Source organism: Antechinus flavipes, chromosome 2 (assembly GCF_016432865.1).
Source record: "Antechinus flavipes isolate AdamAnt ecotype Samford, QLD, Australia chromosome 2, AdamAnt_v2, whole genome shotgun sequence".
Taxonomy (NCBI): domain Eukaryota; kingdom Metazoa; phylum Chordata; class Mammalia; order Dasyuromorphia; family Dasyuridae; genus Antechinus; species Antechinus flavipes.
In genome coordinates, this window is record NC_067399.1 from 602,320,996 (window position 1) to 602,347,715 (window position 26,720).

Here is a 26,720-nt window from a genome sequence, read left to right on the forward strand (position 1 = left end):
TCTTTAAGTTTCTACCTGGGTCAAAAGTAATAATTATTACATCTAATAGTGTTTTGAGGAAAATTCTAAATCATATTCTACAACTAATTTTTGTTGAAGATCCAGTTTGAGGGTCCCACATATATAGCTGTTAAATTTCAGAAGAACATCTTAGAGCAATCACACAATAAATAATAGTTTTAGCAATGGGAGCAAGAAGTACAAAATGGGAAAACCAGTAGCATCTCTTCAAATATGGGGGTGGGGTGGGGAAAAAGACCATTAAAAGCCGGAACAGATGCTATGCAGGACTCAGCGTGATAAGACTTTTAAAGGAATCAGCACCAACGTGCTGCGCTGTAGAACCCAGTTCTAGCTTCTTTTTTGTGTTGGTTTTTCATAGATGCTTTATTTTGCCTAAGGGATATGTTCTGTGAAAAGAACCAGGTCAGCTGCTATGTTATGGTCTATTATCTTAGCAACTAGTTGGATTTTGAGGGACTTCTTTTCAACCCCTTCAAATTTGGGGTGTGCAAATTTAAATATAGTGCTATCTACAGGAAAATTAAAATTAGTTTCTTCTAAATCTTCTGATTTTAGGGCAGTTATTCTGTGACCTTGAATGGGTCACTGGACCCCTCAAAAGCCCTCATACCAATTGACAAGCATTTAAACAATACGATTTCTATATATCAAGCAAGATTATAAGTACTAAAAACAGTTTCTGACCTCAGAGTTTTCATTTCAATGGAGGAAACCTATGAGATTCTATGTCCTATGACAATTATGACATCATGGTCAGACTAATTCAATTTCTTTTTCTTAGGTCTAATAACAAAAAAGTGTAATTCATCATAAGGTTCATATTTTGAGAATTGGATAGGAACTCAGAGAACATCTTGTTTAACTCCCTTATTATGGGACTGAAGATCTAAGGACCAGAGGAGAGACCTTACATCTAGTAAGGGGAAAACGTAGCCTAACTCTAAATCTAGTCTTCTTCCCACTCTAATTCAACATTTCTAAAGGAAAGATTATTCAGAAATAGGTTTAAAATCTCCATTTTTGCACACCCTGTTCCCTTTTTCCCATGCTCATAAATCTTTTTCAAGCAATTGAGACAAAACAACTTCCAAAAAATAAAACAGGAAATTCTCACTTTCTTTGTTCCCTCTTCCTTCCTTCATATAGAAAATTTGATCACAGAAGTATCTAGTTGTTTTGTAAATTCTTGATCTGGGAGCACTGTCATTAGAACATGGAAGAAGTTAAATGATACAGTAGGTAAAAGTGTAAGATCCTGAGTCAGGAAGATGAGCTCAAATTTGATCTCAAACACACTTAAAAGCTGTGTGAAGCTGTTTAACTTTTGTTTGCCTCAATTTCCTTATCTCTAAAATTGGAATAATAATATATTCAGGATGAAGTGAGATGTTCATAAAGTAATCCATAACCTAAAAAGTGCTAAATAAATGCTATTTGTTATCATTATTGTTATGACATAAACTCATTGTAAGAACCATTTTATTCTTTGAACTTTCATTTCTAGAACCCAGCTTAATATCTGGTGTTTAGTAGGCCCTTAATAGATATTTGATTTATTGCCAAGTTTGAATGTATAACAATGAGAGAAAGAGATGGAGAAAAACCAAAAGATACTTGGGTTTTTTACTCTCTGGTACTGGAAAGACTTGAAAGGGAACATGAAAAATATCTAAGAGTCACATAATCTATATTGGTAGATGGACCAAAAAAAAAAAAAAAAGCCTACATCTTTTCATTTTGTGAAGCAGTTTTTGATGGAAATTGTACTATCCTCTGGGTATCTTTTAAATTTTTTAAACCTGTGAATTACAATTTAAAATCCATCCCACAGGATATTCATCAGATTTTTTTCGAAATGGTTTGACAGCTCAGAGACTGTCCAATGGACATCTTCGTCCTTCATGATCTCTTTCCTAAGAGGGATATTCTAACAATGATTTTCTTGCAACAGATCACTTCCTGGTAGCTTCCTCTATGCCTTTTGCCTCTCCAAGGACAATCATTATAATCAACATTAGGACCAATACCGCCAAAGAGAGCAAACCATTTGGTAAGACACAAGAATTAGAAAAATATGCTGCGTGACATTTATTTTGTCATGTTAACATTAATATCTGTAGAAACATTTTATTGTCAGTACAAAAGTTAACAATTTTTTTAATACTTTCTCCAATTTTTAATACGTAAAATCAGTGTAATCTGCATTCATATTGCATGGCTATAACAAAGTGAGTGGGTGTTTTGAAAGCAAAACACAATACTTTAATACAAAATGATTAATACAGTGATCTTTCCTCTGACATCAGTACTATGCCTGATTTTGGGGTAAGGTTCTGTTGGAGATAGGGTGAAGCAATCCCTTAAAAAGATGGTAGTATTCTTCAATCAGCAGAATAACTTTTCATTTTAATTTTTATTTGTAATATTTGAAGATCCTAAAAGACTTCTTTTAAGGCCAAAGAATCTGGAACCTATTATCAGAACTCACTGAAGAGAATGCTAGCTAATCTGATTAATGTGCAACTTTGGGGCAGAAGCCCAGCTGCCAGGAGAGAAATACATTCTGCTATCATTACAAGTCAGAAACATCCTCTAGGAATGGATTAAGGCATCTTCTTAAGAGAATGATGGTACTCTTTGTCCTGGGAAGAACAATTAAATATCACATAGTTTCCACTGATAATTACCAAGGATACAAAAAATATAATACCTTCTTGTTAAAGGATTCTTTTAATATGGACATTTTGGGTTGGATAAGAATAATCATCTGACACTATAGTTTAAACACAAATAAATCAAAGCTTAATTCCCCCGAATTAGTTATATAATGTAAATATTTCTTTTTTTTTCCAAAGGATCTGATAGCTAGTAAAGTCTGAGCAATATGTCAACTAGTTCTCTGTGCTGCCTGCATAGAAATGCCATTTAAATTACAAAAAAATAAAAGATTAATTGTTTTGTACATTACCAATTAGTTAATAAATTAATGTTATACCATTTTCCCTGAAAGCAAAGTCTTTTTCCACCTCCTTTGGGTGAAAATTAAGAAATTCTGTGTAGAACAGCGTTTATCAAATAGCTGTTAAAAAAAGAGACTAATTTTCTAGGTGCATTGGGACATCCATTTTTAAATCAATACAAAAAATAATTCATTGTAAATATATAATATATATATATTTATACATACTTTGAATATATTTACATACATCCAGCACTATATACTGCATTTGTGCTCTGTAAGTGTGTGCTGACATATATTTTCTCCAAATATTACAAAATAAACAAGATAGGCAGAACTTGTGTTTGCCTTAAGTCCAAATAGTCCGTTGCCAGTAAATTTCCAGTTGCTGCTTCCAGCAGGCCAGAAAGTTGATGTGGTGTGCTAGCCGGTGCTGTCCACTCCCCATAAACATTCATATTTTCCTGGTGAAGGTTAAGAGCTTTAAAATGTATAAATCCTTACACGTGTCCCGACCATTTCTTTCCTCCAAGTATTATTTACTCCTTATTATTCATATATACAAGTCGAAACAACACATTCCTGGAGAAAACATCTCCCTGCTCTTTGTAGGTAGGTTGGTGTTCCAGGTTCCCAAGTGTCCTTCTCTTTGAAGAAGTGAGAACTCAATTTTTTTCATGTTTTAACAGTGCCATTTATGTGTTGATACTTGGGAAGGCATGGTTCGTAAGGCATAGGATCTGGAGAAAATACAGAGTCATCTCCTGAAGAACATGAGCTTCTTGTGTCAGGATAACTGGGTGAATACTGTTCCAGAGGTCCACTCAGGTCCAAGTATTCCTTTAAAAAAGGACAAAAAAGGCACTTAAGGTTTGACTAATGATTTCAAATGGTGATAGAAATTATGTGTGGGTCAGAATCAGGTGGCAACACTATGAAACATGGAGACATTTTTAGTATAATTGTATTGTGTAAAAATAAAGTCATATTTAAATTAAAATATTATAATAATATATAGTGTATTTAGTTTTTAAAAGTTAGCTATTCTATAGTAGAGATTTAACACAAAATTCTTTACCTTGTCATGGTAAATAAAGAGAAAGTAAATAAATATCAAGACAAATTCATACATGATAGATCCATAATGAATTATCAAAGAGAATATGGTATCGTGTAGATTTTATTCCTAAACTTTGAGGGGGTCAATGTTTTCTCACAAAATATTCCATTGTGTAACTATCAGACAGACCACAGGAATGAGAAAGGAGAAGAGATCATTGGTTTAGACTGCATGGCAATTCTTTTGTTAAAACAGAGCAAGTAGCTTTGTCTGGTTCAGTGAAAAACAAGCACAGGGGCAGCCAATGAGCCAAAACCTGAGTTGCTACAGCAACAAACTATGCTTTGGTGTCATTACCCACACCCAAGTAAATCATGGGGCTACTCACTAGACTCTGCTGGGGAAGAAGCAGATTTTGTGGACAATAGTGAGGATACAAAGGACCTAGACTTTATTAAGAAACGAGGCAAAAAAAGGCTGGTAACTATGCATTTAAAAAAAGAAGGAACAATAATTCATCAGAACGGTTGGCAAGAAGAAAAATCCCCATCTGAGATGGTGGATGTGTCAGTTCCAACAACATCAGCATTAACCGCACAACTGGAAACAAACACACCCACCACATCAAAAGGGAATTTTTCGCTTACAATGATAAAAATGAAACTTGGTCCTAAATGGAACCATTTTTCTCTAGCATATGGTAATGATTTCCAGAAGGAAAGATACTTCAATTTTTTTATATTTCTTTGGTCAATATGACTATCTGCTTTTTATTTTAGAATATTAAAATTTATTTTTGAAATGAATGGAACTGCTTATAATGCAAATAAATAAATAACAAAAGTAAGGACAGTGGTTGGTTCATTCAAGCATCTCTTTAGCACTTCTGTTTTCCTAAAACAACCCATCACTTTTTAGATCTGGTATTAAAGGGAAGTATATCTGTAGATTCCAAGTTTAGGGAAAGGAACTTATACTAGACTCAACAATCTTGGCAACAGAATAAAGTTCTTTTTTTGTCTTGAGATGTTCCTTCCCTTTCAACTTATGATGGTCAGCTGTACTTATTTAAATGTAGCTACTCTCTTTATTCAACCACAAGGCATGATCAGACTCACAAGATAAACCCTGCTTTGAGATTTGATACTGCTACATTTAATTATTTTTTAAATCAGTCTCAAATTATTTTCTAAACCAAAACTTAAAAAGGCTCCCTTTTCTTCTTAAAAGATCAGGTATCCAACTTTAGAAATGATTTTTAAATGATTGGGGTTTCAGTGCATCCATTTAGGAGTTTTATGATTGTATCCTAAATTAAATTAAGCACTTTATATCTGGAATGGTTTACAGAGAGTTCTCTTATTAAACATTTCCAAACTCAACTCAGGGCAAGCATAAAATTGAGACGTTTATAAGCTTTTTGATGGGGCCATGGCTTTTCTCTGTCCATGAGGTCTCCACACTTTAGATAATCACCACTACTACTTTCCCATCTCCCATTTCATTTTCATGTCTACCATGGTGTGGCTACACCTGTTGGAATTTGCTGGGGGTGAATTTAGGCAGTGAGAGATATTAAAATGTTTCTTTTGTTGGTCTAAAAATAAATGACACGGGTTATCATTTTGTTCTTTTTCACAGAAGCTACTCATTCCTGGCCCACAAAAGAATTTGTGTGTTTTACTCTAATGGTGATGATCAGAAGAAAAAAATAATTACTTCACCAAAAACATTCACATTACCCTGAAATTTGCTGTGTGCTCTTTTTAATACAAAATCCAATTTGTATGTTAACTCCAGCTCCTTCCATATGTGAAATTAGTTCAAACATTGTGCACTGGTTCCCCTCCCCTTCTCTCATCCAGAAGAAAACAAAAATATATATATACAAATAAACACATTGTAAGAATGCTGGGAAACTAAAAACATGATGAAGTCCACCTTCAGTTGTGACTTTCTTTTGGATTTAATAAATCACAACCCAAGTAAGGCAACTCCAAGAAAAACCATGATTTGATTAAAACACATAGTTTAACTCTGTCTGACCCCAGCCAGAAAAATGATAAACTCCATTACAAAACCAGACAGTAGAGTTTTGTTTTCTAAAGAATTATATTCATTCCTTGATTCCTAAATGATGACCTTCTCTCTAGAGTCAACTTACCTCATTAGTTGTAAGAGTGAGAATTCGATCTAAGTCTTCTACCAACTGCTTAAATGTTGGTCTTTGAGAGGGTACCGCATGCCAACAATCCCGCATCATCATATACCTGAAAAAATATTCAATTTCCTCAGTAAATTAACTTCTTGCTAGCATGTACAACACTAGAGTACCTTATTTTAAGAAAACTTAATCAGCATTTTCCAAACAGCTAAATTAGTAGTAGTTTATTGAATATAATAATTCACACTTAGGTTATTCTGAATGGTGATTTAAATTACCCCCAAAACAATTATATAAAACTTTTTAAGAACATTTATTGTATCAAAAAAGGTATATGTATATTACTTTGAATGTGTGAATTTAAAAAGTATTTATCAAGCATTTTCTATGTGTCAGTATTTATTAAAGTGTTTAATACATAGAAGCACTTTTTAAAAAATGCTTCTTGTCTGATTGTAATCCTTGTGCAAAGTACTAAGGGTACAAGGAGAAATTATTAACTTATTCCTTCACAGTCAAATTTTAGGTGAAATAATGCCACAAGGGATAAATAATTCCATAGGAGCACTCCCATTAAGAATAATTGAGAAGATAGTCTGTATTCTACATTGATACCCAAGTCCACCTTGTATAAATATTTTGTTAATTAGAGTCATTTCTAATAGTCTGATCATTCATGTATTAACTCTTTGAGACCTAGATTCATGGGCCTTATCATGATTATAGTTTTGGTCATATTTATTATACTGAAGAGAATAGTAAAAATGAAAAGAATACAATAAATGTCTTTATATAATATAGCCATTCATTAAAAGTCTACCTTGCAGAAAAGGACTCATAAGATTAATTATAAGACATCTTGACAAAACAGCATACCATAGAGACTATAATCTCTTGTGAAATCATGTTTACTCTTTGTTAATCCTACACTTTAGTTATTTTATGCCTCTCTGTTTAGGAGACTTATTCTTTCCAAAAACTGATCACATTACATAGAAGGCACACATATTCACTTAAGTGAATATTTAAGTTCACTTAAGTTTGTATTTAAGTAAAGTATACATTAAAGCCAGCTCTAATGGCTTTGTAATTATGTTTGGTCCTTCAAAACCAGAATCCATAACTCATTTTTATCTCTGAGCCCAGCTGTCAATTACATATTGATCCATTCAGCTTTTAGTAAAAACATCTGTATTAACCAGTGACATACCATCTATGACTCTTCAATGGATCTATTTTCCTTTAATTGGGCAAGAACTATACATAACCCAAGCAAGGGAGTTCATCTTGGGAACCCAAGAGGGTGAGCCATGTCTAGCATGCCTTAGGAATATCATTCTGATATTTCTGATGAAACATGAACAAGATTAAAAAAAAAAAAACTACTGGTGGCAACTCAGTAAAAAGATAGAATATTAGAAAAAGAGAATCCTTTGAAAGGAAATGAAGCTTGTAGCATAATTTAAATACAACAGGTCCAAGTCTTATTCCATAACCCTAAAGATGATAACTCTTTCTTTTGTGAGCAAGTAATGGTTGTCAGTATAACCATCAATCTTGGCTCTGGGACTGAGCCCAGAAAGCTTCAGCAATTATTCTTTCTTATAGCATGTTTAGATAATCAAGTGGCTTATGGAACTTAAATAAATCAGAAGATGCAGTTTGAATGTGTGTAACACCACCCTCAGAGTACAAATTGGTCCTTACAGCTCATTGGTGCAGTTGGCTGGTTTATCCATCCTGTGGCCTTCCTTAAGCAGCTTAAAGAGTTCCTCCACTGGGATTCCTGGATAGGGTGACCCACCTAAAGTGAAGATCTCCCACATTAATACCCCAAATGACCAGCTGTAGGAAAAAGGAAAAAAATATGAACAGATTGGTAGAAATCCACACACACAAAAAAAACTTAAATATGTCCATTAAAAATGAAGAACCAACCAGCCCTATTTTGTTTTTGAAAAACAAGTGAATAGATTGTCTCGGCAATTAATCTTCACACGCTCTTTTACTTCTACAATGAGCATGGCCCAATATTTATACAGACACTGAATGATGACACATGGGTGTTCTGATGGAATTTTCCTTTGAGTATCCAAACCAATTTAAACAAATAAAACACCCAGCAATTAATTTTTTAATGGATAGAGTTACCAGTTTGAAGGGCTAAACCCTCTTTATCTTCAAAGCCCTTTTTCTATGTTCAGTCTAATTCTTCAATCTCCCCACATGACTGGCCACAAGAGTTGTTCTGTACCAGTATAGGCAGATGACAGAATGGGGCCAGCTAACTAATTCTTGCAGAGAGCCCTGTGAGTTAACATTATCCCCATTTGACAGGTGGAGAATATGAGGCACAGGGGTTACGTGACTTACAAAGGTCACAGAGAGAGTTAGCATAGAGCCTGGATTAGAAGTTAAGAATTCAGTGCCTCCAGTCCAATTACTCAGAGGTCTACTCAACGTGTCAGGAGAGTTTCACAAAATAAAAATAAAGTTTTAAAATTATTATAAGGGGAAATACCTATATTCATATTGGGAGTTTCTAAGGTTACTACTAGGACTAGAGCAGTACAGCCACCACTGTTAAGATAATCATGCAGAAAGATTTCAGTTTCCAAGATGATTCAGAAAAAAAGAAGAACAATAACAAAGAAGAAAGGAGGAGGAGGAAGAAAAGATGTAAGAGGAAGAGGAGGAGGAGAAGGAAGAGAGGAAGAAGGAGAAGGAGAAGGAGGAGAAGGAGAAAGAGAAGGAGAAGAAGAAGAAGAAGAAGAAGAAGAAGAAGAAGAAGAAGAAGAAGAAGAAGAAGAAGAAGAAGAGAAGGAGGAGGAGAAAAAGAAAGAAGAAGAAAAGAAAGAAGAAAGAGGAGGAAGAGGAGAAAAAGAAAGAAGAGGAAGAGGAGAAAAAGAAAGAAGAGGAAGAAGAAGAGGAAGAAGAAGAAGAAGAAGAAGAAGAAGAAGAAGAAGAAGAAGAAGAAGAAGAAGAAGAAGAAGAAGAAGAAGAAGAAGAATTTGTGACTGAAATGACCCAAGTACTTGTAGCTGTAAAATCGTGGTCATTTATGCCGCATCTTAGTATGGAGAAGTAAAGCTGGCTGATTACATTTCAGAAGAAGAGATGGCAGAGTTGATTATAACAAAAAGCCAGGAATATTTTCCAAATTTCCATATTGGAATTCTATAAATCACATGAGTGCTTGACACTTTAAACACCACCACCACCCCCCCCCCGCACTTTAGTAGAATGCTGATTTTGCCACATAATCTTCATTGCTATCCTGTGTGACATTTTATCAGAGATGCTAAGATTATATACCAGGAAACCTGTGACAGAATAAATATAGCAGGCGGGATTTCTGGAAATCATATAAGCTAACTCCCATCTCACATAAACATGCCTTGTTCAAAACAAGGCAGAAAAAGACCAATTAAAGAAAACTGAAGTGGAATGGGAAAAGTTTCAGGATTATTTTTTTAAAGGAAGTTAAGGATATGCCAAGAGTCTGGCAAATTAGATAGGTGCTTTGTCGCCGCACATCCGTAAATAAGTTCAAGGGGGGAAAACTTCCGTACTGCCAGAAGGAGGTTAGCATTTTCCACCTTTCATGTGCTTTGAAGCCAGGCAGATTAGTGACAGAGCATTGGTTACCAGTCTACCATAAAATCCTCACTTTCTAAGGCTGACTCCTCCTGCACCTTCTATTAATGTGTGAAATGCAGCAAACACTTAAAGATGAGGCAAGCTATGAATGTTCAATAATCCCAAGCCTCAATCCAGGGAAGCAGCAGAAGGGAAGGGAGTCATACTCACACGTCACTTTGATGTGTGTACACCCGATCAAAAAGGGCCTCGGGAGCCATCCACTTGACAGGGAGTCGTCCCTACAGATATTGGAGGGGAAAAATAAGAAGTCACATAATGAAAGGGAGTTTACCTTAAGCTGTTTCAACCTGGACACACTCTATTTGATTTGTAAAAAGTACATTTTAATGTTGCCCATCTGTTACACAGAGTAGAAGTCACCACCAGTTTGGATTACAAGGCAGATCTTAAATGTTTCACCATTTTTAGTCATACACAGATAATCCTCTTTAAAAAGACATTTCTCAGTCCAAACAAGGAGAGTCATTGTATTCATATCTCATTTTCTTTTATTATTATAACTGAAAAGCAAAAATTTTATGTCCTTAATCTTTCCTCTGAGAAGCCTCCCTGTTGAGGGATGAGGAATCATATTTGTAGTTCCATTTAGAAAGGCCTCAGAGCCATCTAGGACAATCCTCCTATTTTAAAAGAGGGGTTAAGAGACTTGCCCAAAATCACACAAGTTTAAACATCAGCAGCAAGATTTTAACCCAATTCCTCCCTTCCAATATATCATTGTTGTTCTCGTTCATCATGTCTGATTATTTGTGATTCCAATTTGGGGTTTCATTACCAAAGGTCTTGCAATAGTTTGCCAGCTCCTTCTCCAGCTCATTTGACAGATGTGGAGATTGAGGCAGCAGAGTTAAGTGACATGCCCAGGGTCACACAGCTACTAAGTATCCAAGGCCAGATTTGAATTCAAGGCTTCCTCATGTTGGAGCTAACACTCTGGCTACCGTGCTACCTAGCTGCCCTCAATATACCTTAGTGCCTCTCTAAAAGAGCTCGTATAGAAAGATCGATTATAACAAAATGCTTATCATTTATTTAAGTAATGGGACTAGTTTTGAGACTCCAATGAGATAGTAAAATTCTGGATGAGAAAGCTTCTTCCATCCTTGCAAGATAGCATTTCTATGCAACTATTATTAGAAAGCTGCTAAGGGACTTATCCAACATCACATAGTCCATATGGGTCAAAAGTAAAATTTGAGGTCTTCCTGGCTTTCAAGGCCAGTTTCTTGTCAGAAGTGCCAAAGCCAGATAAAAACATATCCCTGTGGATCTGTTTGGAACCCACAAATTAACATTACTTACACTGAATTGCATTGACTTTGCTAAACATTTACCAATTATATTTTAATCTGGTTAATGTAATTAATAGGTATTAATTATATTTATTTTGCTAAACATTTATCAATTACATTTTAATCCAATTTAAGCAACACTAGGGAGTTTGGGTGACCGTGGTTTGATTGTTCTACATCAACGTTACCTCTTCAGCAAATTCTAATATGAAATACCTATTGTCATTTTCAATCTTTAACCATTCTTCCCTTTAAAAAAAAATTAGGAAGGAGAGTAGGAGACAGTGTGAAATGGGGAGTAGCTAAAGATGAAAGGAACAGCAGGAGAAAGTCCCCACTAGAAAGTCCCCTTAAAAAGTGTTACTGCCATGGGAAATCCCTAACCTAAATAGCAGCTGACTGTATTGCCCTTTGCCTTGAGGAATTTAAGGCAACTAGGTAAAAAGAATGAAATAGAGCTTTGCTGAAACAGGCTTATACTTGGTAATTAGGGTGTGTGGTAAGAAATCAGAAATGGATCCTCAGGAGATTGGCTCAGGATAAGAAAGGTGGTAAAATTCTTAGACCCAAAAGCCGTTTTTTACAAAGGTATCATGGTATGTGGTATTGGATATCTGTATTGGTCTGGGATCATAATGTGCTGCTCCAGTGTCCACCCACAATGGGCTCCAGAATGAAGGAAGTAAGTAAAAATGTGGTATGGATTAATCCTCAAAACATTTATAATAGTTGGATTTATTTCCTGTCCCTAGGGAAGCATGTTCAGAAGTGGGCAAGGACAAATCTGAAGAAAGGGGAACTGTGATAAAACATTAAAATAGTAGTAGAATTGGAAGAGACTTCAGAAATCATTTGGGCCAACTTTGCTCTCTTGTACATGAGTACTCTAAGGCCCAGGAAAGATGTGTCTTGCCTAAGTTAGCACAGGTATTAAAACCAAGATCCTCTGACTTCATAGTTAATGTACCACTATTGAAGAAAGAAATCATTAAGATTTATTTGAGTTTTGGAATTCTATAATTTATTATAGAATTATAGAATTGGATCATTATTGTCATCTACTTACATTTGTGGTCTTTTTATAGTAATCTATGTTGTTGATATCTCTGGCCAGGCCAAAATCTGCTATTTTCATCACATTATTTTCTGTCACCAAAACATTTCTGGCTGCTAAGTCTCGGTGAATGCACTGAAAAGAAATGGAAATAATTTAAAGCAACCTATTTCACATTAGTGAGAAAGTTATTTTTACATCACAAAGAATGTTTTCTTTCTAGCAAAGATAAGTCATCACTATCAGATTTGTTTTTTTAATTTTTTATTGATGTTTTCTATCATTTCTACCTATCATTCTATTTTCTATTATTGTGAATGTTTTCACAATCATTAGGGTGAGAGGAAGAATGGCGAGAAACTCTTACCAAAGAAGAAATACAATTAAGCACATATACCTAACATAAGTGAACATTCTATTCAGGTTGTCCCAACTTCTTTTCTAAAACAATCAAGTTTGTCTTTTATAATGTCCTTTATTATTCATTTTGTTAAAATTTTCCTCCTTAGTTATAGTTGTGAAAGGCATCACCCTTTGGTCTCAATTTAAAAAAAATTAATGTGACCTATAGAAAAGTCAAGTATCCATTTTGCTCTTATTGCAATACAGGGTATAAGATGTATGTCTAAATAGGATATAATAGCTCAGTGAATAGTGTTGAACTTGAAATCAGGACAATCTAAATTCAAATTCTTTTTCAGATATTTATTAGTTATAATTTCAATATATTATTTAACCTTTCTTGGTCTCCACTTCCTTATCTATAAAGCAGGGATAGTAACACTTATCTCGTGGAGTTGTTGTAAGAATCAAATGAGAAAAACATGTAAAGTGATTTGCAAATCTTAAATGCTAAGTAAATGTGAGCCTCTTTTAAAGTAATTATTATTATTTAATTTATATCAACCTACTTTCCAGTTTTCTCAGCAATTTTATCAAAAAGAAGTTCAGCTATGATAATTTATATTCTTGTATTTTTTTTAAAGTTCTAGATTACTATTTTCAATTGCTTTTATTATTTATTGAATTTATTTTCCCTGATCTACTTTACTTTTTTGCAACCAGCACAAAGTACTTTTGATTACTATAATTTGATATTTTAGTTTGAGTCTGATAATATGATTCCTCTTCATTCATTATTTTCTCATTAATTCTTATTAGTTCCTTTGAGATTCTAAAGTGTTTTTTTCAAATGAATAGCTATCATTTTGTCTAATTTTAGAAATTATTATCTTAAAATTTTTGTTCAAAAATACTAAATCTATAAATTTATTTTTATGTTATTGTCATTTTTATTACTTTGGCACAGCCTAACCATGAGCAGTGAGCATTTTTCCAATTATTTAAGTCTTTTTTTATATCTATGAAAGTAGTAATTTATAGTTTAAATAAAAATTAACTCCTAAGAGCCAAACCTAGTCATTTTGTTATTATTGCTATTTTTCCTTCTTCAAAACAAGTAGAATAGCTGTTTTACAATTTTATAAATGTTTTGATACATTATTTATACCCAAAACCAATAGACTGCCTTAGTAATAACTGGAGATAAAAATTTTTATCTAAAGTTAAACATTATTACAAATGGATATCATTTTCAGGGGTGGAGAACTGTTTTTCTGCCCAGGGCTATTTGGATATTTATAACATCATTTGTGGGCCATACAAAATTATCAACTTATAGAATTCAAGCAATGGGAGGTTGTTGTATCTAGCTTTCAACTCATCATCACCTGTTATTGCCTTACCAAATGATTTCACAGGCCTCATATAGCTGCGTGCCAGATGTTCCCCACCCCTGTTTTATATGAAGTTTTTCCTGGTGCCAGAACTGCCAGTGACCTTCCAAAACTTCCTTTTATTTAACTGCTCTGAATTTATATGCATATATTCTCTCTATATTTTTTCTGTATATACTTACATATATAACATCTACACATACATAAGTTCTTGTCTTCACTTTTATAATGCAAGTTATCTTCTTGATATTTGTATCCTAAGCACCTAGCTAAGTAGCAGAGTGTTTACACATAGAAAGTACTTAATAAATAATTATTTGTGGGCTGGCTGATTAACTAATTTATTCTATTTTATTTTTTTGCTGAGGCAATTGTAGTTAAGTGACTTGCCCAGGTTCACACAGTTAAGGAGTATTACATTTCTGAGGTCGAAATTGCTCTCAGGAACTCCCGACTTCAGGGCCAGTGCTTTATCTACTACACCATCTGGCTGTCCCTTGATTAACTAATTAAACAAAATTATTACATGCCATAAGTAATAGGATAACTACCTCCGAGCATCCCTAATTCTCTCCATGCAAGTTAAATAAAGCTATTTTTCCATAAGCCATTCCATTAAACAATCCAATTTTATTATTTTTACTTTCCTAATTATTCTTCATCTTCACATACTTCTATCAATATAAAAGTAGGCTTAGATCAGAAAATAGAAAAACAAACAAAGGAATAAACTAATGGCAGCCATTTCTAGTCAGACTGGGAGCTAGAACATTCTTGAGAACCCAATTAGAATGTCATCAGCATGGGTTAGAATTGGATAATTATTACTGAGTTTTGATACCTCTGTAAACTAAATCTCCATACCTTGGGTGAAACTTTCCCGGTTGTATATCTCCCTGCAGAGGGAACATTTGTTTGCATCTGGGAAGAAAGCCACACAGAACAACCTGGTACCTTGCTTAACACTGACTAACCATTAAGACAGAGGTTCTGCAGACTTCTTTGCAGGCTTTAGTCATTTGATATTCCAGGGCTCTTAAACACGCAAGTGAAGTGATATCTCCTTAGGCTAATAAAATATAAGCTTGAAACTAAGAATCTAAAACAAAGCCCCTTCCCTTCCTAGAGATTTCTGGTATTCCCTTGAGAAAGTCAAAGTTGTCAACTACAAATAGTTAACTAGGGGAGTTGGATCGTTTTTATTTTCTCTTCTGTATTGAGTGAAAGCCAATGGGGTACAAAGGGCAAAGAGCATGCTATAAACCTTCAAGGGTCAACTGGGAAGCTATATACTAAGGATGCTTAGGGTTTCATCAAAAAGAAACCCAACCACTTTGTGAAACTGACCTAAAAACAGCATGGCTTTGGCAAATAGATCTAAGGCTCAGATATTTATTTTTTTGTTAAAAATCAGCCAACAATCACACTGCACAACTACTTTGTATACTTTTATTTCCTTTCTCAAACTTTAAAATGATCCATACTGTTGTTGACAGAAATCCCAGTTCATTCTCAGTTTAATCTTTGGTCAAGAGAGAAACAGAGGCTCAATTTATACAGTAATAATCCCCTGAGGTCATCCTACCCTTGAACTACCTGGGCTCCCCTCTCTCCAAGAGACCCAGAATTCTTCCTCTCCATTCCAGCATGATAGTTATCATCTAAAGTAATCATTACAATCTCTCTCTGTCACTCATTTCCAATCCTGTCCCTGGATATCTTATCTTTAGAACCATAGTTCCTAAATGGCTTTAAGCCATGTGCTAGTATAACATTAATTTGTACCTTCTTTTTCAGTCTCTTCTTTTGTAAAACTGGTAAGACTGTGTTCATTGCCAAGAATATGCATACTGCACAAAATGAAGCAAAAAAACAGGGAAACACTTGGGAGGCAGAGGATTACATGGATAGTTCAAACAGTCAAGGATCACATGTTTTGAAGCATAATTAACAGCAATGTAAATACAGAAGTTTCTCTTCTCTAGTTTTGATGCAAGAGAGATGCTAGGGACAACTCATTCAAAATTTCCTATATGATCCACCTCTTCCATTTCTTCCCTCTACTGAGCACCAAAGGAATGATTTAAAGCAGTATATTAATTCATTTTAACAAGTATCTGGTAAGTATTTATTATATGTAAACCTAGACTACTAGTCAGGGTGAATGGAGATATCTACCTATATCTTACAACTGTAACTGAATGAGCAAATCAAGGAAAACAAAGAATTATTAAAGCTCTCTTAAGATTAGGCCATATTCCTGTTAAGTCCTACAGAGGCCAGATACTACTAGGGAATTTTGCTGATAAAACACAGGCAGTTGATTCACCCTTTTCTCTTCCCCTCATTGGGGAAACAAAAGTGACTCAGGAGAATACAGAAAACTTTGCCAAGCTTGGTAGAATATATGAAAACCTTCCTCTCCAATTGGTTTGGGAATGATTTAAAATGTTTATAATTTCACTACAACAAGCATGACTATAATTTGTTTAAGACTGGCAAAATTTAACTTTATAGAGTCACATTATTATCATTAATGGTATTGCAAATAATGATACTTAATGTTCATTTCTTCCCCTTGAATTGGAATTATACTCAAAGATACAAGTGACTTTCCTAGACTATTTGATACTTCTAAAACTCTTAATTGTTCTCCAAGATCCTTGAACCCAACATTCAAAGTCTGTTTTGAAAAAATTCTCTATCAAAATAATTCTCAAATACTCAAAAGAGTTGAGGTATCTTCAGCAAAGATCAGATTACAGACTTTGAAGATAAGACATGGGGAACTATCTGAAACACAGAGAAGTTAAATGTTTGTTTGACCAGGGCCACACAGCTGGTAGTTCAGAGGAAGTATATGAACCTATATCTTTCTGTGGGTGAGTCTAGAACTCTACCCACTATGCAATGTTATCCCTAACAACAAGATACACAAACTCGAAGTAATCATCAGGAAGGAATATATTTAAGCAGTGTCAATCTCCCCAAATTTTATAAAACAGCACAGTGAAAGATTCAATAAAAATTCTGTCTCTTCGAGCCCATTTTATTTCCAAGAAATTTTAGTTACTTCTGGTTCTGATACTATAATGGTACATTACATTTGCAAGGCAGATTTTGTTCTTAACACTTTTACTAGTATATCTTAATATGACTAATGCATTGAAAAAACTTCCAAGTAGTAAAACACAAAGAAGAATTTGATTTTTTAAAAATAGGGTCTTTCAATTAGCCTATTTTCTTCAGACATTTTAGCTTGGTTTCATCAAGTACTTTAAAGGCAAATAACTTACTTTTTGTGATGCTAAGTATTCCATGCCTCTTGCTAGTTGGTATGTGCAGGATACCAAGTCTTTGAAAGTCATCTGTTCTTCTGGTACCCGGTTAATGTCAAATGAATATTCCATACCAGGGGGTCTCCGGGCTCGGAGGTATTCTCGTAGGTTTCCTTTAGAAGCATACTCAACAATCACATACAATGGACCTATAAAATAAGAGGAATCCTTAGGTAATGCTTAAGCAAATAGATTTCAGTCATGGTTCCCCCCAAACAGCTTTTCAGTGGATAAGAGAGTTCCAACTTTGACTCAGGAAAGGACTCTTATTTTTCTTCCCCCTCCCTGATTTAATTCAGGAGACTATATGATTAGTAAAGACATCAATTCCAATTTTTACAGGGTCAGCAAAATTTTCTCAACTAAAATATAGAACCATATTTTGAAGTCTGTCTTTTGTTAAAATTGCACAACTATGGAAACTGTCTTTCAAAATGTAGACTCCTGAATACTAGCAGTATCATATAATCTTACTGCCTAAAATAAAACTATACCACAACCTACTCTTTTTATAGGGTGTCAAAGAATTTAAATGTTCCAGAGTTCCTTTTTGTGTTAAGGTTATAAAACAATTTTCTTATAATATCAAATCACTCTTAAGAACCATATTACAAATATTGAGTTCATTTTAAATCATAATACAGCCTAGCCATTTGTTTAAAAAAATCTGATGATGAACCTAACAATATGAAAATTAAAACATGGTTTAGTAAAAAAAAAAAAAAAAAAAATTGGGGGGGAGGGGAATAAAGCTAGTTGGTGTAGTGGATAGAGTACCAGCCCTAAAGTCAGGAGGACATGAATTCAAATCTGGACTTAGGCACTTAACAACGGCTATGTGACCCTAGGCAAGAAACAACCCCAAATGCCTCAGAAAAAAAGAAAAACAACACATTATAACTCACCATCCTGGGTACAGGCTCCAAGAAGATTTATAATATTTTTGTGTTTTCCAATCATCTTCATCATCTCCATCTCTGATACTAGATCAGAAAGATCTTTCTCTGTAGCATCATCTGAGAGGTAGGGGAAGAGATAACAGAGGAAAAATTGACTTAAAAACAAAAAATATTAATAAAAACCTATTTCAAAAAACTCTTTACCTCCAGAATAGAAAGAATCTAAGTAGGAACAAAACATTTTTCAAAACACAATAAACCTTCTTAGAACTTTAAATTGGAAAGGTTTGCCTTAAATAAAAAGTTTCATAGTCAGCTTTTAGCAAGTATAAGACATTATTAAGGATGAAAGCATTATAGACATACATTGCTTTAAGCCAATCCAATACATAAAACCTAGGTTTTACAAAGAAAATAACTGGTTTCATTAAGAATTTCATGTAAATTTAAATATATTACCTAATTGCTTGAAATATAATTTTATTTACATAGAACTTTTTACTTTCTGTTACATAAAGGAAGGCAAGTCTGGTCTCTATAAGAGACAGGAGAACTGAGGATTCCTTTCTTCAACCAGTGTCCTGTATTCCACTTTGGGGTCCTAGGGCAAGGCAAGCCAAATGGATTCTTGGACTGCTATCTTTCTAGATCTTGATGGGGGAGAAGGGGATCTACTTCCTTCTATAGCAGCTAAACTCATGGCAGTTGCAGAGGGATAAAAAGTGAAGCAAAATTAGACGTATCACTTGGTCTCTGCAGATGCATTAGAACAAATGGCTCCTGGGCTGCAGCACTGCCAAAGATTGTTGTCAGGTGATGGCAGTCAGGTTGATCCCCAGTAATCCTGCATTGGGGCTGTGCAGCTTAGGAACGAGCAGGACACAACAATTCATACAAATACATTGGAGAGGGGTCATATTGACATTGCCCTTGATCTAACTAACTGAGCATTCTAGTAGAACCAAAGGACATTTAGGAGGAGGGGATTTTTTTTCTCTTTTGCTTCAACTTCAAAGATAAATACAGTATCAAAACAAATCCTTGGGTAAGTTACAAATTGTTCATCCATTAGTCTATCTGGTTTTATTTATACAAATATAAACGTGAATGTGTATGTATATACAAATGCACATGTAAATTGTGCATATATATACCTATATGAATACACACACACAAAATAGAAGGCAGCATTACATAATGGATAGAGAAGCAGTAAGACCAGGTTCCATGGCCCTGGAATATAAATTAATCTTTCAGTCTTCCAGGAAACTTCCTAAGATAACAAGTTTCAGAAAAGTTACTAATTTTCACATGTAAAGTAAGGCACATTAAAAAGGAAACTAAGGATTTTTTACTTCAATAACCTTATAGGGATGTAGTGTTTCCTTGGAAATTCACTTTGAAATGTCAAATAGGAAACTGATAAGTAGAACTGGAAGGAAAGATAAGGACTCTGGGAGTTGTCCACATAGAGATGTTAATTAAACCCATAGGAGTTGGTGAGATCACCAAAAGAAAGACTATAAAGAAAAAAAAGTCCCAAAACAGAGCTTGGGGGACACCCATAGTTACTGGACTTGACACGGATGAAGATCTAGCAAAGAAGACTGAGCAGATAAAGAGGTGGGAGGAAAATAAGAGAGAACAAGTTGCAGTTGCAGAGGGATAAAAAGTGAAACCCAGAAAAAAATATCCAGAAAATAATCAAAAGTCAAATACTGCAGAGAAATTATGTAGGATAAAGATGAGAAAAATCTATTATATTTAGCAATTAAGACATCATTGGTAATTATGGGGAAAGCATGGTATGGTATTTCCTAATCTCATTTGATCATTTAATCATGAGATTAGAAGCCAGAATGGTATAGAAAAGAATGAGGAACAGAAATGAGTAAATGTTTTTTCAAGAAGTTTAGTTGAGAAGGGAAGGAGAGATATAAGACAATAACTAGCGTAAATGGCAGGAGTTTGGGATTTTTTTTTAAGGACAAAAGAGACATGGGCATGTTCTAGGTAACAGAGAAGATATTAGATAACAAGAAAATGAAGATTAAAAGAAGAATGTGTTACCAGAGGCAATCTATAGGAAGGCAATGGGGAGGATGGAAGAACCATGTGAGATGAGGAGGAGCCCTCTGAGGTTGGCCTCCATTTTTAAAAAGGGAAATATGAAGCCAGAAAGTCCCCAGCAGAGAGAATAAAGGAGAGGAAAGGAGAGAAAATTTGGGACAATCACAGTGGAAAAAAAAATAGAAAAGTATAGAAGGATTGTCTTGCTGCAGCAAGGCTCATCTGAGAATGGATAACCCAAGTGAGAGGTGGACTCAGTCTTAATTCTGTCCTGCTCCATTCAGCAGCATATGTGGAAGCAAAGGAGGCTAGAATAATCCAGGGCACTTTTCTCTAATTTCTGTTCCAACAGAGTACAAGGGGAGCCAGGAGTGAACTTAATGGGTGACAGTCGAGTGCCGCAGATGAAAGTATATAGTAAGGTTGGAAGGTTAATGCATAAATGTTCAAACTCCCATTAAGCAGCTCAGCGTTTACATTTTTGGGTAATTGTTTAAATGTCCCAGAAGGATATACACTACTAGCACTGGTGTTCATTTAAGCTCATTTCTGACTTTTTAAGTGATTTCTCCAGCCAGCTTCATTTCTCTTTGTTTCTAAAGCAAAACAAAACCTATAGCTAGTTGGTCCAGTGTACCTTTCCCAACTCTTCCTCCTAACATCCTCTTTATGGCTGCAGCTTAAGTATCTTGAATATGTTGAATCTGTGGAGTTAGGCTAAATGTTCTAACAATCTTTCTCTTTTGTTTCAACTTCAAAGATAAATACAGTATTAAAATTTATCCTTGGGTAAGTTACAAGTTGTCCATCCATTAGTCTATCTAATTTTATTTATACAAACATAAACATATGGATGTGTATGAATATACAAATGCAATACAAATTGTGCACTTAATTTTTTTAAATGAAGGGAAATAAATTATTATTGTCTGGATATTCTAAAATGGCTGAGGTAAAGAACCACCAAATTCTAACAAGGCTATGCTTTACTTGTAAATATACACTTCTCAAGATAAATAGGCTGTCAAAGACATTGATTTATACTGAAAACTTCTCAACCTCTAGGTCAGCTATGTGCTCTCTGACCTCCTAGTATGATAGAGTTCAGATGCTACAAAGGAAACATTCTTGATAGAACTTGCTTTGCCCCTCTCCTCCCCACTCTACCCCCTTCCCAAGGCTGACTCCCTTCCCTCAACTTACCTTTCAACATCTTCACTGCCACGGTAACTGCTTCCTTAGGCTTGTCTTTGTCAATCCCCACTGCTTCTGCCATTACAACTTGCCCAAAACAACCTTCCCCAAGGGGTTTGCCCAGCGTCAGCCTAAACGTGTAAAGAGCAGATTAGCACACAGCATCTGGTGAAGGGATGGAGCTAGTGAAATTCCAGAACTAAATATAAAAATCTTTCAACAGCTTGCTAGAGCACGGAGCATTTATCATATGGAACTAATGAGACATAGGGTACACACTAGGTTTAGTATTTTCTTAGTGACGTTTTAAGTAAATGTCAATTACTGTGGGCAAGGCTATTAAATTGAGGATTCAAGCTCTCTATTTATTATAGAGGGTATCCTTGCTAGTGAGCTGGTCAGGTCTGATTAAGGAGTCTTATATCCTGATCCAGTTCAGTTTTAGAGAATGTCCTAGAATGTTGAGAATGTCCTAGAAAAAGCAAGCTTTAGACGTCTTTGTGTTTTTTTTTTCCCCCAGTTTTGACTCCTCAGCAAATCAAGGTTGCTTTAAATTAGGATGATTCAAACACAGAGAGACTGGAAGCTTTGTGGTCATGTGTGTCTCAAATTCCACTTGCCAGCTTGTTTAAAATGCACATCTTAAACAAATTTCAACTGTGTCTGTCTAACTCTTTAGTTGGGGAAAAAATAAAAACAGAGTGGGGGGAGAAAGGGGAAATAATTTTGTTTTGACACAACAATTCAGAAAAGTCTTAGACGACAGAATAATAACTAAGATACTCCAAACTGGGACCAACAAACATCTTAAATTTCCAGGTTTGGAAGCTTTCTGTACTTCATGCAGATAGTTTTATATTGTCCTTAGGCCTTACAGGAAAAGCAACAGAAATAGATATTCCCTAATGGAGAAGCCTTTGGAATACCTAGGAATATGGTTTTGTAAGTTGAGCATAGTGTGGTAAAGAATCTAGCTACCAATAGTAAATAGTCTTTAAGTTAAGTAGATACTGCTTTGAAAAGGGTCAGCATAAAGCCCGAAAGGCAGTGTGTTATTCTATTTTCTCTGTCCAGAATTAAAATTAAATTTAACATCTTGGCAGAAAATAAACATTTGCATTGGAAAAATGGCTAATTTATGCCCTACTGCACTATGGATGTAAGTATAACAATCCCCTCATTGTGTAAGTGTGTCTCCAATCTAATAAACGGTTTCTAACTAGCCTTCTTTCATTAGGGATCAGCTCCACCTACATTTTCATTGAATTCTGCTTTTAAACCTCCAGGACTCAGATTTTCTCTATTTTAGAAACCCTTCTATAAGAACAAACCAAGTCATTGGTTTGAACCTCTACTACTGACTATATTATAGGTGACAGTTACAATGACAGAATAGTGAACTAGTGTTTAACTGAAGAATTATATTGTGTATACCATTTCATATATGAAATTTTTGAGCTGAGGGGAGGAACCTCGGAGACCAAACAAAAACAGAGATTTAATGCCTGGAGCAAGGTCACACAAGCAAGTCAATGGCGTGCTTAGGATTAGGACCAAGATTTGTAGCAGTCTTTCAGAATTCTTTTAATTATATCACTAAATCTAGGCATATTATTAAAGGAATTCCTGTCTATAACAAGAAAACTAACAAAGATTTTCTTCACTTTTTAGATGAATAATTTATAAGTTCTTATTTTAAATTATGTTTTTAATGTTATGGTTGTTAAATGCCATATAGTATCTATGGGCTGCTCTCAATAAAAAAATAACATTATATTATATACATATGTGCTTATATATATATACATATATATGTGTGTGTGTGTATATATATATATGTGTGTGTGTGTATATATATATATATATATATATATATAAATGCATATGTATATGTACAATCAATCCTCAACTTTTGTGGGTTAACTTTCCTAGAAAATGGCAAGAAAATCATGCAAATACTGATACAATGAATTTATCAGAAAAAGGGGCTTAGGTCCCCACCATCATCAAAAACTGTAATGGCTGAAAATATACTTTTCTGCAAATAATTCTTTAGAAGAAAATATTAATTCTGATAATATGCACTTTTCCTAACAAAGTAACCATCAAATAATCCACAAAAGGCAGGGGAGGGGAGAAGCTACCTAGAATGAGAGGAGGTACAGGGGCAATGATGTCAGAAGAAGCCTCAAGATCAAAACCCCATCATCTGGGATTGAACTGTTCCCCATGAAAAGCAGATGCTTCGGGTTGGGTCTCCAAGCTCAGAACTCAGGCCAGCTGCTTGGGTCCAAGAAACCAGCAGCAGCTAGGACCCTCTACCAGTGAGCAGGCAGGGATGACCACCATTTCTTTTATCTACAAACTTAGCCTCTTTTCCAATTTTGTCAGATCCATCATTGTGCATTTGAGAGGTTACTTTAGCATTTTTCTGGGGCAGATTCATGAATACTTTTACAGGTATTTTCCTCCTTTTTTTGGATATTAACTTGCCCATTGTGCCTCTCATTTTTTTCTCAACTGTGCTCAGCCATGAATGGGTTCAGCTGTCATCATGAAAATAAAAATGAGATAACTAATAAAATCATGTGGTCAAGTTAAATGTGTTGAAGATTGCTTGAAAAATATATATAATTATATATTATTGTAATATATAAGTATATAATTATATATGACTTTGGGGAGATAAATTCAATTCTTCAAGGATTTCTAGGTAAGAGTTAGTGAAATAACTATCTGAATATTTCATGTTGTTTTGGAAGAATCTGTTCACCTCCCCAAACCAGGAATTTCATTACAGGAAATTGTTCATTCAGCCCAGAAACAGAGTCAATATCTTTGCTTATTCTATTTCTAATATCACTCAAACTCTAACACCCACGAAAGACTCAAAAGAGAGATTTGCTGAACTCCCCAATTTGTCTTCTGACCTAACCATTCCATCTCAGTCTGTATTTGATTTATAATCCTGGCTATAGCATGTCTGTAAGACTCTAAATTAGCAGGCCCACAATCTCTTCTGAAGATATCAATCTGTGGTATCTGGGAACCTGAACCTGTTTGTGCTATCAAGTATGATGAGCACAAAATCTTGTACATAGTAGGTGCTTAATGAAAATATTTCAAATGAATATCATATACATACACATATATGTTATATAATATAAAACCTTTGTTCCAAAAGATAGCTTTGGAAAGAATAAGCTTGTTTTATATGTGTCTTTTTCAGTAGAAATACTAACTTGTCTCTTGGAAATTCCCATTTAGGGTCTTCAGGCAATTCGTATTCAGAGACCCCTGCCAACATTGGGGCATCAGGTGCTGAAGACAGGCGAGTTGTTATTCTCACCAACGGTGTATTGGAGTTCATGGAAGAGCTGGAATCAGCGGACACCTGTTATTGGAATACAAAATGCAAAAGAAACAGATGTAATTCTGGCCCAACCTTGGAATATGGTACTACAGGATTCACTAGCCCAGCCAGATTGTACTGTTATAAAAAAACTGAAAGATAATGAAACCCCCAAATTTAAGGTAGCCACAAAAACTTTTTTTTCAGGATACAGGTCTCTTGTTTCCCTCCCAAAATAGTACTGTGTTTCACTAAAATCACATTACTATATATAGGGGACAGATTTCAAAAGACTTTTTTTTTTACAGAAAAGCTGTTCAAGCTTTAGTAAAAAAGATTTGTTTCCCATCTATTAATGTTTGCAATGCCTTCCTTACCATCATCATTAAAGCATTCTTAACCTGGCCACAAAATGGATACTTTATAATTTTCATGGACTGCTTTTGATATAGTGAAATCATTTATCTCAGAGTTCCTTCTGTGTTTTTGAAACACAAACCAAAACATCTCAGAAAAAGCCTTAGGATTTGAAATGGGAAAGATAGATGGCTGATCAGTTTTCTTTAACTCCCTTTATTCAAGGTAATCTGAGAGCCATGTGTTGTGAGATATTCTCAGATTAATCATACCAAATGCTTCCAACCGTGAAACGCAACCTTTCTTGCTTCATCCCACCATTCCTTCTTGGAACTTGATGACATAGGTGCCATTAAATGAAAATGGGTTGTCACTTGTCAACTTCCATTTCAGAAACCAGCAGATTATACACAAAAATTCAGCTTTCTTTCAATCACACAGGAGAAACTAATCCTGATTCTGTTTGAATGAATGTTATATTTATCAAATTTTCTGGATGCCTCTTGGATGTATATTGTTGTTGTTACTGATTTTTCATGCAATATAATCAATGCTTTCTCTTGATTTCATTGCTAGAAATAAAAATAATGTTAAGCACTTGCTGGGTGCTCATTTCTAAATGTGAATGTTCTGCTGAGGACAGTGCATGACTTCAGTCAGTTTATGTAGTGTTGGAGTTATGACTATGAACCAGCAGCCTTATAAAAGATACCTAAGAGCTAGAAAGAGATTAAACATTTACACCAGTGCTTCACAGGAATTCATCTCAGGTATGTTTCATGTTAGCATTTTCCAGCTTTTTAATTATTTAGAGCTATGCTTTCAGGAGAAAAAAATTACTTCAAAGACTAACCCTGCCTATACAGATTTTGGCAAAGAGATTTTTTTTTCCAAATCTGGAACCTGTACTATTTCCAGTACAGAGGATCTAAAGCTCTTATTCATCCCCTACTACTTCCTATTAACTAAACTTTGACATGACTCTTGGTAAAAGTAGATGACCTTTGGTTGCTCATAATAACTTGAGATTTATATAAGATCAGAAAGGAACCTATTTTGAAGGAAAAGACAGTAATTAAAACATTCAGTTCAAAGGATGGACACTTGTTAACAGTACTGATTTTTTATCGTTTCAAATGCAAATTGCTAACTTTCATACATTTCTACATTAATATTTGGCAGGGAGAATTCTCTATCACTTTAAAGATTTTATAACTTGAGTAACATACAAATAGCACACAAGCAATCTTTTTACTTCTAGATGCATAGTTAAAAGATAGAAAATATTAAAACTAAAATTAGATTATAGATTATTAAAATTGCTAGAATAACTAGATTTTATTTATATAAGGCCACCTTTTGGTTATGGGTTATTTTTATGTTTATTTTTGAAATTAAAAGAGGCTTCACCTTACAATACAAAATTTTAGAGCTCGAATGAAGCTTCAAGATCAATCTCTTTAATTTATAGATAAACTAAGATGTAAAGTGGCTTAGCCAAAGATACTGCTTACTGGTAGAATAGGTCCAAAACATGTATATCCTGGCTTTTAGTTAA

At 34.6% G+C, this 26,720-nt stretch overlaps 1 protein-coding gene across 6 annotated transcripts in view; it reads right to left on the bottom strand.

The window, feature by feature from the left end:
• Window positions 1-2,088: 2,088 nt before the first annotated feature.
• The window catches only part of FGFR2 (fibroblast growth factor receptor 2), a 115,282-nt gene continuing 90,650 nt past the window's right edge, over window positions 2,089-26,720 (bottom strand). For all 6 annotated transcript variants that reach the window (XM_051981562.1, XM_051981561.1, XM_051981560.1 and 3 more), the window contains 9 exons: window positions 24,696-24,847; window positions 21,463-21,584; window positions 18,196-18,306; window positions 17,249-17,439; window positions 12,229-12,351; window positions 10,018-10,088; window positions 7,915-8,052; window positions 6,208-6,313; window positions 2,089-3,823 (listed from right to left, as the gene is read on the bottom strand). In XM_051981562.1, the coding sequence (XP_051837522.1) occupies window positions 3,659-3,823; window positions 6,208-6,313; window positions 7,915-8,052; window positions 10,018-10,088; window positions 12,229-12,351; window positions 17,249-17,439; window positions 18,196-18,306; window positions 21,463-21,584; window positions 24,696-24,847 (1,179 nt within the window). In that variant the 3' untranslated portion in view covers window positions 2,089-3,658. The remainder of the gene's footprint in view (window positions 3,824-6,207; window positions 6,314-7,914; window positions 8,053-10,017; window positions 10,089-12,228; window positions 12,352-17,248; window positions 17,440-18,195; window positions 18,307-21,462; window positions 21,585-24,695; window positions 24,848-26,720) is intronic.